Here is a 15,081-nt window from a genome sequence, read left to right as displayed (position 1 = left end):
GGAGGTGCAGAGAGAAGGACACAGAATCTAAAGCAGGCTCCAGGCTCTGAGCTGTCAGCACAAAGCCCGATGCAGGGCTCAAACCCATGAACTGAGATCATGGCCTGAGCCAAAGTCAGACACTAAACTGATTAAGCCACCCAGGCACCTCCACATGTTAACATTTTAACATCTCAGATCACAGCCCTATTTGAAGACCTCTCGGCAACCAGGTTCTGCTGGAGAACAAGAAGCCAGAGACACGCTAAGAATGTCCTGAAGGAAAGGGACGAAGGAGCAGGGAACTGAAGGCAGTTCCATTCCCAGGCTGGAAAGCCGCTGGGACTGCTCGTTCTCTCCAGAAGGGCATCATACAGACGGCAGGCCAGGGATAAGAATGTGTTGTCTGGGACCAGAGGTACTCAGGACCCAGTATGGAATACACTGCAGATGTATGACCTGCCAAGATGCCAAATACTATGTTGTATGTGCTTGCTGTTACCAGACAAGTAGCAAAATAGGCTTGAGCCCGGAGAAGGGTGCTTCAGCTCCTGGAGAGTGGAAGCCCCCTGCTTCTTAATTCTCTCGTCACCGCACCTTTGGGACCCGTCTCTCTCTCAGGTTCCAGTTTGCCTACGGCGTATGTTACAAGCTGGTGAGGCAATTTACACATGGTCCTCTGTTCTGCTGCCATTCCTCCACCTTCTCAGTTTCAGCCCAGCCATTCTGAGGTTTCTATCTGTCTTTATAGGATTCCATTACTTCCTAGTTCTTAGAGCTGTTTTAAGCCTAAAATATCTACTGCCCCACACACCTTCGTGTTTTGGGATCAGGTAGACCTAGATTCAAACCACATCAAGTAATTTAGTAGCTTAGCCAAGTAACCACTTTTTTGCTTTGACATTTATTTATTGGTTTATTTGAGCGTGCAAGCAGGGGGCGTGGCAAGCAGGCTCCACCCTCAGCGGGGAGCCCAACACAGGGCTCAATCCCACAACCTCGGGACCGTGACCTGACCCAAATCAAGAGTTATACACTCAACCCAGACACCCAGAAGCCCCTGCTTTGACTCTTTAAGTCAATTTCAGACAAGAGGGTAAAAGTACAGATCTCATAGTGGCATTTACACAACTGCATTCGTTTTGACGATTCCATGAGTTAATCTACTGGAAGCACACAGTGGCCGTCACGAATTGGTAGTGTTGGTACCCTTCATGACACAGGTCAAATGGCACCTCTGTGAAATCTTCAGCAACTTCCCAGGCCCCTCTGCATTCCCACAGCACTGCATATCGGCCTCCATTACAGCACATTGCCTGGTATTGTACTTACTCAGAGGTTTGTTTTCCCTGCTGGGATCTGAACCTCTTAAGGTCAGAAACATATTTTTGTCTTCTCTTCATCTGATACAAGTCCTGGCACATGGAAGGCATTCATTAAATGTCTGCTGAATGAATGAGTGAAGAGTATAAAGAGATAGTGGTGGTACTATTTTTCTGTTTATGGGAAAGTTCTTGAAGGAAAATGGGTTTCTTAACTTCATACTGTTGCTAAAGCCTCAATTAAGGTGAACTCCACACCTTCTGTAGACAAAACATGTAAGTGTACAGAGAACCAGTTCATCAAAGTAATTTTCATTAAGGGGATCCAGGGTGGCCTAGTCGGTTAAGTGTCTGACTCTTGATTCCAGCTCAGGTCATGATCTCACGGTTCATGGGTTTGGGCCCCCATCAGGGTGATCTCTGCCTGGGACTGACTCTCTCCCTCTCTCTGCTTCTCCCACACTCTTGAGAGCTCTCTCTCTCAAAATAAATAAACTAAAATGAACAGAACCAAAAAAAAAAAAAACAAAACCAGCTAATGATCCTTTTGTAACGTAAATGATAACCAGAGAATTCTATATCCTGGAGATGTGCAAACTGAGAGGTTTGTTTTCCTCAAGGTTTACTTAGGTCCTCTCTACAGCCTGCATGGGGCTAAAACTCACAACCCTGGGATCAAGAGTCACATACTCTACCAGCTGAGCCAGCCAGGCGCCCCTAAAGGTTCACTTAGGATTTGAGAAGTGGGGGCACCTGGGTGGCTTAGTCGGTTAAGCGTCTGACTTCGGCTCAGGTCATGATCTCACAGTTCATGGGTTCGAGCCTCACATCAGGCTCTGTGCTGACAGCTAGCTCAGAGCCTGGAGCCTGCTTCACATTCTTTGTCTCCCTCTCTCTCTGACCCTCCCCTGCTCACGCTGCCTCTCTCTCTCAGAAATAAATAAAACATTAAAGAAAATTTAAAAAAAAAGGATTTGAGAAGCGGTAGGAGTCAGTGGGCTGAGAGGCTAATGTTGATTGAGCACTCATTCTGTCAGGTTTTGTGTTTATTCTTTTTTTTTCTTACTGTAGTATAGTTAATATACAATGTTATGTTTGAGGTGTACAACATAGTGAACTGAAGATCCTGTACATTAGGCAATGCTCACTATAGTAAGTATAGTTATCATCTGTCACCACATGACATTATTATAATGTGTTAATCTCTTTTATATGGATTATTTCATCTACCCTCATAGCAACTTCAAGTGATTGGGAGCATCATTCCCATTTTACAGATGGAGAAACTGATTTATTCACCAAATATGTATCAAGAGCCTACTGTGTACCAGATAATTTTTCTAGAAGCTGTGAGTACAGCAGTGAACAAAACTGACCAAATACCTCCTTGCTTGGAACTTAATGGAGACAGATGAATACACTTCTAGTAATTCAGGGGTAAGTGCTACGGAGAAAAATTTAAGCCAGGCAATGGAGTTAGGAGGAACAGGGAGAAAGCTCCACGTGTGTGTGTGTGTGTGACTGAATAGTCTGGGAAAGCCAGGGAGCCAGCTTCCTGGCAAACTGGAAAAATGTTCAAGTTAGAGGGAACAGCAAATGCAAAGGCCCTGAGGTGGAGTATGCTTGGAGTGTTTGAAGAAAAGCGAGCTAGGCAAGAATGGTGGAGAATGAGGTGGTCCTCCAGTACTAGGAGGCAGGTGTGGACATCACAGAGGGCCCTGTAAGCTTTTGTAAGGAATCTGCATTTTGCTGAGGGTGATGGGAGCTAGTGTGTAATCTGATTTAGGTTTTTAAAAGGTCATTTTGGCTACCTGTGGGAAAAACAGGGGTGAGTAAAAGGGAGGTCAAGGGTGAAAGCAGTGAGGTAAGGAGACTATTGCAAATATGTGGGATGTTAGGTAACTAAGTAGCCTCAGCTCCCTTGGCTTCAGAGGGCTGAGCCAGAATTCACTCCCTTCCAGGGTACCAGATCCCGATTTCAAGCAAGAGCTAAGACTCCCTGTTGTTTCCATCGTCAAAATACACTTAGTGGGGCACCTGGGTGGCTCAGTCAGTTAAGCAACTACGTTCCGCCAAGGTCATGATCTTGACGTTTCTGAGTTCAAGCCGAGCTTTGGGCTCTGTGCTGACAGCTCAGAGCCTGCAGGCTACTTCAGATTCTGTGTCTTCCTCTCTCTCTGCCCCTCCCTCACTCATTCTGTTTCTCTCTCTCAAAAATATTTAAAAAAAAACAATACATTGAGCATTTACTACACGTCAGATATTGTGTAAGCCCTTTGCCCCATTGTCTCATCTGACCCTTGCCAATAAGTTTTAAGAGTTAAATATTATTATCCCCCCCAACTTATTTAAGGAAGGTTTAAAGAAAAAGATTGATCAAAATTAGTTCTTGTCCAGATGCAGAACTGTAGATAAATGCCATTGGCACAGAATCCTGAGTATTTTTTTTTTTAAACGTTTGTGGCTTTTTTCCAAACAGTGTATTCCAGAACAAACGTTTGGGGGCACCTGGGTGGCTCAGTCGGTTAAGTGTCTGACTTCGGCTCAGGTTATGATCTCATGGTTCATGGGTTTGAGCCCCACGTCAGGCTCTGTGCTGACAGCTCAGAGCCTGGAGCCTGCTTCAGATTCTGGGTCTCCGTCTCTGTCTGACCCTCCCCTGCTCATGCGCGCTCTCTCTGTCTCTCTCAGAAACAAAACATTAAAAAAAAATTACAAAAAAAAAAACAAAAACCAAAAAACGTTTGGAGTTCCAGTAAATAATTCCTAGGAATTAGGGAGTACCGACTTAAAGATATTATTTTTTACTTCTTTGAAAAAATAATCTACACACAGGTTTGAAAAAAACAAACCACAATTGTATATGGAGAAAAGCAAGTCTTCCATTCCAGTTCCTTAGGCCCTCGTCAGAGGCAATTATCGATTTGCGTGGGTCCTTTCAGAAACATTGTAAATACGCAAATATAAAAGTATATTCTACATGGTGAACAGTTATTACAACAGAAATTAGCAAACATCTCAGTCTTTTTCAGTTTTTCATTTTTACAGAGTAAGTGCTAGACACGAGCTCGAACCTTTTCCCCACCTCCCTGGACTCACCTGAAAACGCCGATTCTATCGATTCTCTGCTTCCCACCCCTGAAGAGGCTCCGCCCCTTCACCCGCCTTCTTCCACTAAGCAATAAGGTTTTGTTTTTTGGCCCTCCTTTAAAAGTCTCGCGATAGGCCGCCGGCTTCCCATAACTCCGTGCGCTCACCCCTCCCGTCCTCTTTCCGCCATTTTTCCCTGCCGGTGAGTACTACTGTCTTAAAGATCCAACAGTATCCGTTGGCTATCCGCGCCATCCTGCAGTCTGAGCCTCAACTTCGGTGCTCTCTGATGGTGCCAGGGTCTCTTGGGTTGAGGAAGTTGCCCTTGCGAGGGTTTGGGTAGGAGTAGAGTCATGCCCGTCCGCCCCACGCTCTGCAGTTTGGGGAGCCCGGTTTGTGAAGCGCAGGCCGCAGCGCTGGCGGGAACGGAGCTATCGGCCGCTCCGAGAGGCGGTAGACCGGGAGTGGCCGGCGGTCCGGACCTCTCCTTAGTGGCTGAGGTAGCGCCGTGGCTCCGGGCGGCAGGAAACCTCGGGGACGGTGGCCGACGGGGGCCGTGCTGGCTTCCCATCCCTGGTGCCGCGCTGTAAGCTTAGGAGGCTTGAGGCTACACAGAAGGGGAAAACTGCGTTCTACGTGGGATGGCAGTTTCCTGGGAGCTATCCTTGATCTTCGGGGCTCCGGGATTTCTCTTGACTCTTTGTGGAACTTGAGGAAGCAGGTTGGATCCCTGCGTTGGAGCCTGAAGCAGGCTTTGGGCTCCATCCTCAGTTTTCACAACGTTACTAGAGTAGGTTGCAGTTCGTGCCCATTCGGATAGAGTCGTGTTAGGTGCACGTGAAATGATCTACTTGCCACTGTGGTACGGTTGTCGGGGCACAACTTTGGGTGGCACACGCACCGACATCTTTAGTTTTCATGAGTGTTAGTGAAAGTTAAGTAGTATCTTCTGGATATTAGGACAAGGCCGACAGCGAATTAGTTGGCTACAGGGCAGTGTTAATAGTACAAGTGCTGCTTGATTTCAGAAGTTTGGGAAACACGTCTGGTGCTTCGCAGGTCCCATTCTCTGTAGCGGGCCGACCGTAGCCGACATTGCGTTGGGGCACTTGTCTGCTTAGAGCTAGGACAATTTAATGATACAGCAGAAGGAAAAGGGTGTGTTCGCACGGGAACGATGGGGTGCCTTTTGATGTTGAGGATGCCAGTAATATGCCTGCTTTTCCATCCCTCAACAGCCACAATGGTGCGCATGAATGTCCTGGCAGACGCGCTCAAGAGCATTAACAATGCCGAAAAGAGAGGCAAACGCCAGGTTCTTATCAGGCCATGCTCCAAAGTCATCGTCCGATTTCTGACCGTGATGATGAAGCATGGTAAGTGGGTCTTCTGTTTCCACGTGAGAATACTGAGGCAGTCCGTTGTGTAGACAGTCACTGTACAGGACAGGACTGGGAAGATGGTGGAGCCAGGCATCGGTTATCCTTGGAAATTCCTGCAGTGCATGGGCTAGTTTGGACAGATAAGCTATTCAGGAAGCACTGAGTAAGTTAGGACTGTTGAAAGGAGGAGGAAGTTTGTGACTGTTGCTCTCTTAGTCGTTAGGGAGCTAAAATCGCCTTTCTTAGTTCTGCTGCAACAAGTTTTTGAACATAATCCTGAACTCTTCCAAGAACTTTGGGGTGAAAAGGAAAATTGTTGCATGTCTTGGGCACAAAGTAGCTTTGTGGGAGGAAGGGGGAAATAATCCCCATTAGAATGCAGGGTTGGTGTTGGACCCTAAATTTAAAATATTAGGCTGTAAAAGTTTCGATTCAGAGCAACTGTCATTTGCTTAAAGGTGTAGAGAAGCAGTCACTTAAGATGATAAAGAGGAAGGTAGGCAGACAGTGGAAATACTAGAGCATACTTATTAGGTCTGTTAAGTTGATAACTTATGTTCCGTAGGTTACATTGGCGAATTTGAAATCATCGATGATCACAGAGCTGGGAAAATTGTTGTGAATCTCACAGGCCGGTTAAACAAGGTAAGAGTTGATTATCTTCCACATAGAAGAACTTAAAAGAATTACCAAACATGGTGTTAAACATGTTGTAATTGACCTTGTAAAACTGAGTTAGTGGTGTGATTGCTCTACCTAGTTAGGTTAAAAAAAATTGGGGGCGCCTGAGTGGCTTGAGTCGGTTAAGTGTCCATCTGGTTCAGGTCATGATCTCACGGTTCCTGGGTTTGAGCCCTGCATGGGGTTCTGTGCTGACAGCTAGCTCAGAGCCTGGAGCCTGCTTCAGATTCTTTCTACTTCTCTCTGACTCTACCCCACTTGTGCTCTGTCTCAAAAATAAATAAAAAAAATTTTAAAAATAATTGAAATCATTAATCTTTATATGACATTTTGATGTTTTTTTTCTTCAGGGTTGTATTTGCTCTAGAATTGTTAGTTAATCCTAATGTTTGTGGAGTACGGGCTTTCTGAAGGGAGATGCCACAGGGTGGGGTGAAATGAACACCTGATGGTCCAGGTGTTTGAATATTGGATGGTATGCTGCCCGCCCACTGGCTTGAACTTGTGTTCAGGAAGGTCTAATCCTGTCTGTAAATAATTGTTCATCCTCTCTCTTGGTTATAATGTGTTTGTTAAAAGAATTGGGTTCTCTTAACAATATTAATACCTACATTTTTACTGGCATGGGCTGTATGGGTGTCTTTGTTTTGTGCTCTCTTTCACTTTGACTTGTCAGCATAACCTGTTGGATATATTTGATCTGTTCTGCCTTAACTTATTGCATGTTTTAAGGGACAGGTATCTTTAACAAGATAGGGTCCCTGAATTGCTACCCTACTTTTTGTGTTCAGGTTTCTAGCTTTCAGATTTGGAAGGAGCCTGACATCCTGTGGTCCAACACAGATGAGGGAAAAACAGGCCCAGAAATGAGTCGTTAGTGGCAGGGGCCAGATTGATTGGTAAGGTTATTCTCTGGTCCAACAATTTGTTTTATAAAGTTGCTTCCCTGTATGGTGAGCTTGTGCCATGTGTGGATACCTACCTAGTGTTAGATGAAAACTGCAGGATGTGAGGCCTTCATGAGAGATTAGAGTTTTCAAGTTAATTTTGAGACTGTGTTCTTTTGTTTTAGTTGTTAGTCATTAGATTCCAACCCTCAAGAAGTTGGATTCACTACTCATTTGGGTCACGCCAACCCTCACAGAGTGTTCTTGAAGTAGAAGGGGGTGTTGTCCTATTAGGAGTTATGAAGCTGAGTTATGCTCATGGTCTCCCAACTAGTTGGTAACCAGTGGCAGAGCTGCCTTCAGAATGTAGTTTGTACTACATTTTAAAACCGTCCCACAGAATGACTGGATGTTTAAAACTCCTAGAGAAGTGCTGTGCACCAAATTCCTCTTGAATATTCACTATACATAAAACTTGATTTGAACAGAGTATTTCCCAAGTGGAACCCCGTTGTGGCATAATTGTTATGTGGTAGCTTGAAAAATGATGGCTGAGGTAGTTGAAATCCAGGCTTAGCTTTCTGACCTTGGTGGGGCAAAACAAACTTCAGTTTCTCTGAACTTCAGTTTTCCTCCTTTGTAGGACACTGTTGCCTCAGTTTCCTTCACGCAAGAGATGGATGTATCCTTAACTCTGGAAGTTTAATGGGGCTGAGAAGTAAGGAAGTGTTTAGAAATTAGATTAAAATTCTGGTTGTGGTCACATCCTAAGATTTGTCTGGTTTGGGAGAGGCTTAATCCTATTAGCCGAATGAGGTTTTGATGCTGGAATAAATAGCCTGGCTGTGGTGGAGTGGAGGCCTTCGAAAAGGCTCCCATTATAGCTTGTGTGGAGCAAGAACTGTTAGACCATTTTCCTCTGTCTGTATTCCTAGTATCCACTGCGGGATTGCTCTTGACACTTGACAGGGTAGCTGATGAGATCTTGATAAAAAGGAAAACCCTAGTGGTTTTCCTAGCTTAGGGCATTTGGGCCTGAGAGGCCCATTTTGTTTCTTTGGGTTCAGATCTGTCTGTGGAAGTGTAACTGTTCGAAAGATTTGATTAAGTTCTAACCTCCTAGTTTCCTATAGCTTCCTGTTAGGCATTTTGGAGTCTCAACGACTCTAGTGTGGATATGCACACAGCTGTCTACCTGCTCTCTCAGTCCCCTGGAGTTCACGCTTTCGTGGTACTGATCCTGAGTGTTCTCACATGATCATCTCTAGTGTATAAATAGGAATCTTTCTGCATTGAGACTTGTAAGTGTATTAGTGACTTGTAGGGTAGAGATGTGAAGGGGGCTCATATAGCTCCAGGGAGTTTTTTGGTCCCCTTAGGTTTTACTTTTTAAACCCAGTCGATCTAGTTAGTCAGGGACCTTGAATGAGTCTACATTAAGCCGTCTGCTAGTGGATGTTTGAACATTTATTGTGTTTTAGAATTTGAATGTAACTGAATGATGAAGAGTTTAGAGCTCTCCCACTGGAAGGTGATTGTTGCTGTGGTCCAGTAGCAAACAGGGCAGGTGACTGTAAGGACTCTGCTTGCCTTGGCTTCCTCCCATTTTGCTAGATAAGTTGATTGTAAACGTATCCTGGTAGTTTGACATGGAACAGCAGTTCTTGGATTTTAGCTTCGTGTCTGGAATTTTTTTTTTAAGTTCTAATATTTTGCACTTTTAGTTTACAGGTGAAGAATTTGTGACCCTACAAATTCATAACAGCCTTACTATGAAAAAAGAAAGTTTTGAGTACAATTTTGTCTAAGGCTTGGTCTCTTATCTCTTCTCTCTTTAAAATCTGATCACTTATTTGGGGACAGCTCTCTAGCTCATAGGGATGTATGATGTTGACCTGACCTTGCCATATATTACCTTGTGTTCTCCCTCTTGTATTGTCTTTTTAAATAACTTTTTCCAGGCATAGTCTTAATTGAGTATATTTTTCAAATGACATGGATGTTAAGATTGCACAGATTAGTTCCTCATTAAATGCTGAATTGGTTGGTTTATGTCGTATTTAGATATAAATGCCATTTGTGTTAATTTTCTTCTGGTATTGGTGAGATGTGAACAGTGTTTTCTGTTATGCTTTTACAGTGTGGAGTGATCAGCCCCAGGTTTGATGTACAACTTAAAGATCTAGAAAAATGGCAGAATAATCTGCTCCCGTCCCGCCAGTTTGGGTGAGTTGATTTTCCTCGTTTAAAAGAGATTAATGCTAAGGATTGCTGTGGTGCAGTTGGACTAGAGTGGAGGATTTTTTTGTTTCTTTTTTTGTTTTTTTTAGAGTAGTAATTGTCTCCATCCCCAATCATCCTAACTCAAGGATTAGCTCTCATATGTTAACCTATTTCATGTGCTAGGTGACAGCAGATTTGTGTCTCCTTTAATGTCTGCTCTTTTGACTCAGTGCATATAATTCATATTACATGTTCATAGTGATTCCGTTGTATGGCTAGAATCACTTTCTGAACCCTAGGCCTCTAGGGAAACTCAATTTCTTCATCATTTGAAGAAATGGAGTTCAAATCCTTGCTTTCCTGCTTTAAAGCTGTGAGGCCTTCCATAACTCCTAGCCTTGGTTTCTTCATCTGTGAAAATTGTAATCGTTCTCTTCAACTGATTTAATTCTGGCAAAATACTTATAGGCTGTGACATGACACAGTAAGTGCTTAGCTGTTTGTGGTTAAGAATGTAAGTACCCCCCTCAATCATAAGTTTGGTGATGTGGTTGTGTTTATACCCATTTTGTAGTTACAGTATTAGAGGTATAGTGCAGTGAATTATTTCATTATAATTAATGGTACTAATTTTAATGCCTCACAGTTTACCTTGATCCTCATAGTAGCCCATGAGATAGCCAGGCCAAGTAGGATTTCCCTTGTCCAAATGACTATCTTTACCATAGCTTGTCTGTGATCATATAGTAAGTGGCAGAAACCATTCAGTCATATTTATGTCAACGCTTTATTGCTTTAGTCTGTCTCCTTAACCTGAGAAGAGGAAGTGGCAGTTTGAAATGAAAGTTCAGTTTTTGTTTGCAGTGAGGCTTAACAGCGCTGTGTTTCGGTGTTAGCTGAGGCTGTATGAGTGTATTGCATGGCTGAGGCCTTTGGATTTGCGTCTCGGTTCCAGCAGCCCTGCTTGCACTGCCGCACGCTGTCATGGAGAGGCGTCTCAAGCACTGATGACTGTTGGTCTTTTTCTGTACCACGAAGCAGCTCTGTGTCGAACTATTTTTAGGAAAAACTCACCAACATTTTTTTTTTTTAACTTTCCATAGTTTCATTGTACTGACAACCTCAGCTGGCATCATGGACCATGAAGAAGCAAGACGAAAACACACAGGAGGGAAAATCCTGGGATTCTTTTTCTAGAGATGTAATACGTTCATAAAAATAAAATGCCTCACTGGACTCTAGTGCTTCCCTCAGTCGTTTTGAACTTTACAGCAGAGTAGCAAGAGCGTCACTGTACAGCCTTTATTAATTGGGGAATGCTGCTTCCCTGAAGTGAACAAGAAAGTCTTGCCTTGTGATAACTCACACCATCATGCTCATGGCTCTCCAGAGAAGGTTTTGTCTAGCCCTGGATCGCTGAATCTGGGTTGGGGTCCAGGTGTGAAGCTTTCCCTTTCTGAAGTTTTACGTTAACCCTGGAAGGAGTGATGGCCTGTTGTTAACTTGACAGTACACATTTTATGCACTGTTCTTAACTGCCCTAACAATATGAGGTGGCTACAGTTAACTGTAAGTGCTTATAAGGAAGCAGACGACTAGAGCCCACAGCTCACTAAGATCCATCTCCAAGTAAATTTGGATGGCATGTAAGAAACATTTTAGCAGTGTGTTAGTAAGATGCCATTTAGAAAAATGAAACCTTTTAAAAACTAGTTTTATGGTAAACCTGTCACAAATGTGTTCCTGGAATTGAGAAAAATTGGTTTTCCTGAACCATTTCATGTATGGAATGCTTCTAAATAGCTCAACCACCAAAGAGCGTAGGGTGACTTCTGTGAAGTACAACAGGACTCCACTCCCAGTTTCTAAGCAGTGCTGTCCAGTAAAGTAACAAAAGCCACATGTGTAATTTAAACTTCCAGTAGCTCTATAAAAACATGTGAAGAGAAACTGGATTTTTTAAATAACACTTGTGTTCAGACTTAAAATTTCAACATGCAATTGATATGAAATGAATGGACTTTTACTCTTCGTAATAAGACTCTGAAATTATGTATACTGTATGTTTACACTTAAAGCACACTTTAATTGGTACTAACCAGTTAACATAGCCATGTGTGGCTGGTGTTCCATGCTGGACAGCACAGGCTGGATCTTGATTCTTGGAAGTTCTGTGGGTCTGCCTAAGGAGAAAGGAAGCTTGGAAGAGAGCCCACATGGATCATTGTGCACCTGGCTAGCTGTATTTGCCAGGCAGGGGAGTGGCATGAATGGGGCAGAACACAGCCTTAATTGTTTTCTAGTTCTGTGAGCCAAAGTTGAGAAAATGACTGACTGACTGCCAGCCTGATACCAGGAAGTCTAGTAGGTCTAATAGGATGTTAGGTGCTAAGGGCTGTTGGAGAGGTGTGGGTTTAATTTTTTTTTTTCCCCTTTTCAGAAGAGGGTGCTTTTTCACTGTTTGATAACTCCTCTTAAGACTACTTTCTGACTTCCTGGTAGGTAAAGCCATTTTCAGCTCTCAAGTACTGGGGATATTGAATGAACACTCCCCTGGTTGTAAGGTGATTTCCAGCAAATGGCAACCTCTGGGGCTCCTGTTCTGGTAAAAAGAGAAACTACGTGAAGGATGTTGAGAACACACTTGAAACAGCCTGGGGCCAGTGCGTGGCCAGCATTCAATAATGGAACTTTCTGGGGGCGCCTGGGTAGCTCAGTTGGTTGAGTGTCTGACTTCAGCTCAGGTCATGATATGATGATTTGTGGGTTTGAGTCCCATTGTTGGTCAGAGCCTGGAGCCTGCTTTGGATTCTTGTCTCCCTCTCTCTGACCCTCCCCTGCTCACAACTGTTTTTCTCAGAAATAAAAACATTAAAAAAGTGTAACTTTCTGAAAGGAGGGGTTACTGTAAGATATGGGAATTAGCTAGGAATGTCAAGACTGGCTCTCTTGTAGGCCCCACTTAATGTTAGGAGAAAGTGAGTTGATAGGCAGGTCTGGATTTTGAGCCTCTGTTTGAAAGTAACATGGGCTTAGAGGTTTAGCCAACCAGAATTGTGCTTTTCCACTAAGTAGCCTTGGTTCCCTTATCTGCCTAATGAGAATAATGGAAAACCTACTTTAGAGTTGGGGAAAGATGACATTGTGAAATAGCACTTGGCTGTGTGTGTATGTGTGTGTGTGTATAGTAGTATTTGTCTCTTGTCAGAGGTGAAGGGAGTCCAGAAGAATCTTCAAAGAGCTGATTGTTGATTATTTCTCTTAATGCCAAGATTGTAAGCTCCAGGAACACAGGCTATGTTTTGTTTACTGTTGTGTCTCCCCTTAAACTTATGCTTTGGCACAGTGGATGCCTCTGTATGTACGTCTTTGATGGAATGAATCATTCTCTTCCTAGGCAGTGATAACTAGGTACTAAAATAGGACAAGAAAATGGTCTCATTTATGTTGTCAGCATGTAGTGGGGATCTTTTGTCCTTTGAACTGGTCATAGGTAGAAAAAAATAGGTGCTAAGGTAGGGAAAATGGAGTGGCCAGTTGATGGGTTTAATAGCACAGTTCCCTTGTGTTTATGAGGAAGCAGATGGTTTTAGCCCGTATTTCTGAGATGCAGTAAATAGAGTAGTAACATGACCTGTGGACTGGTTGGCCTGAACTAGACTCTGGAGACCAGTCAGGTTCCTGCTGAACAGGATAGCTTACCTTGGAGGTATTATACTTTGCTATAGTGTAAACCCAGCCTTTCCTCCCAGCCTGCCACTCCCGCATGCAGAGACCAGGGGTTGAGGTTGGGGCTGCCAGAATTTTGATCATCTGAGCCTACTGGATACATTTTCAGTCCGTGTTTTTTTAAAAAGGGACCTCCGCACCTATCCAGACCCTGGATTTTTAACCTAAAACCTACAGACAGATGATAGACCAATTTGATGAAAATAACATGCAAAATTGATACCCGTGCATTTTTTTTGGAGACATTCCATAGAGTGTAGAGCCTTTGATCAGAGGCTGAAAGACATTTAGAAAGGTTAAAGAACTACCGAAGACCTTGTCCTAGGACATCTGTGTCCATGGTCTGTGTGTGCTGTGTTCTCATTTACAGGCTGTTTTATCTTACCCCTGGGTAACATGGGTTCGCTCTGGTAATGGTGCTAGATAGAGGAGCTTTAAGTTCTTGGTCAAGTCAGCATCCGAGATAATTTCACCACAGGCTAGGAAGTTTGCTTTCTACTCTTAACCCCAAAGAAAGCAAGCTCTGGGAGATCCCAAATCTGATTCTCACTTGACTTTCCAGTCTAATCCACTACTACTAAAAACACCCACCAATTCTCTAAATTAACCACCCCAAATGTCCCACACTGAGCCTTTGGTTAAGGCTCACCTCACTTGGAATGCCTTTTTCCTGTTTCCCCTAGATATTCCAAAGAGCCAGCTTAAATATTCTATAAATTTTCCTCCAAAAGAATATGTGCTGTTATACTTCCTTTTCTCCTAAAAATAAGAATGCCTTAATAAGTAGTTTTTTTTCCCCTAAAAATAAGAATGTCTGTTGAATGGTTACTATATGCCATGCACAGAATTTAGCTTTACATATACCGTCTCATTTAATTTCAACAATTCCACAAAATGACTCCTATCAGTGGCTCTAGTTTTTCAGCTGGAAAAAAGTGAAGCACAAGAGTTGTGAAGCCATTTGTTCGAGATGCTATGAAATGACAAAGTTGGAATTTAAATATGCAGACTTTCCTGGCCCTTAACGATTTTCAGTCATGTCTTCTTGTCTTCATGACTAGGGCTTAAGAGATGCTTATCATGTCTAGGTGTTTGGGGTACAAGGGTACAGGCATCTAGTCCTCGCCCTCATTTTATTCATTTTTTTTTTCTTTTACAAATAGTTTATTGTCAAATTAGTTTCCACATAACACCCAGTGCTCATCCCTACAAGTGTCCTCCTCCATGCCCATCCCCCCTTCCCCCCACATCCATCAGTCCTCAGTTTTTGTCAGCATTCAAGAGTCTCTCATGGTTTGCCTCTCTCCCTTTCCCCCACCATTTTCCCCCTTCTTCTCCCCCTTGTTCCTCAGTTAAGTTCCTCCTAATCCTCCTATATGTGCAAACATAAGATATTTGTCCTTCTCTGCCTGACTTATTTCGCTCAGCATAACACCCTCAAGGTCCATCCGTGTTGCTACCCATGGCCAGATTTCATTGTTTCTCATTGCCATGTAGTATTCCATGGTAGAGATAAACCACATCTTCTTGATCCATTCGTCCATTGATGGACGCTTAGGCTCTTTCCATGTTTTAGCTATTGAGAGTGCTGCTATGAACTCGCCCTCATTTTAAACTGTAATAGGCTGAGCTTTCCTTGGAGTAGCCCTGTTACCCATCTCTGTAACCAGCATCTAGCCTATCAGAGGGGATGTTGACATGTTTTAAAAAAGTCCTCTCTTACCCTCATGGCTGTGGCACAGCATTTTTTTGTTTGTTTGTTTGTTTATTTTGAGAGAGCATTGGAGC

At 43.4% G+C, this 15,081-nt stretch overlaps 1 protein-coding gene across 2 annotated transcripts; it reads left to right on the top strand.

Moving 5' to 3' along the window:
- The first annotated feature begins 4,505 nt into the window (after positions 1-4,505).
- Positions 4,506-10,801, top strand: RPS15A (ribosomal protein S15a). Of its 2 annotated transcripts, none has more exons than XM_039255896.1 (5): positions 4,506-4,593; positions 5,630-5,767; positions 6,339-6,418; positions 9,482-9,567; positions 10,668-10,801. In XM_039255896.1, the coding sequence occupies exons 2-5, from the start codon at positions 5,635-5,637 to the stop codon at positions 10,759-10,761; spliced, it is 393 nt and encodes a 130-aa protein (XP_039111827.1). In that variant the 5' UTR covers positions 4,506-4,593; positions 5,630-5,634; the 3' UTR covers positions 10,762-10,801. The 2 variants fall into 2 exon arrangements, with proteins under 2 accessions (XP_039111827.1, XP_039111828.1); XM_039255897.1 differs by lacking the exon at positions 4,506-4,593 and adding an exon at positions 4,788-4,891.
- The last annotated feature ends 4,280 nt before the right edge of the window (positions 10,802-15,081 follow it).

Source organism: Hyaena hyaena, unplaced genomic scaffold (genome assembly GCF_003009895.1).
Source record: "Hyaena hyaena isolate Hyena2069 unplaced genomic scaffold, ASM300989v1 scaffold_550, whole genome shotgun sequence".
NCBI classification, from domain to species: domain Eukaryota; kingdom Metazoa; phylum Chordata; class Mammalia; order Carnivora; family Hyaenidae; genus Hyaena; species Hyaena hyaena.
This window is presented reverse-complemented; position numbering and strand designations above follow the sequence as displayed.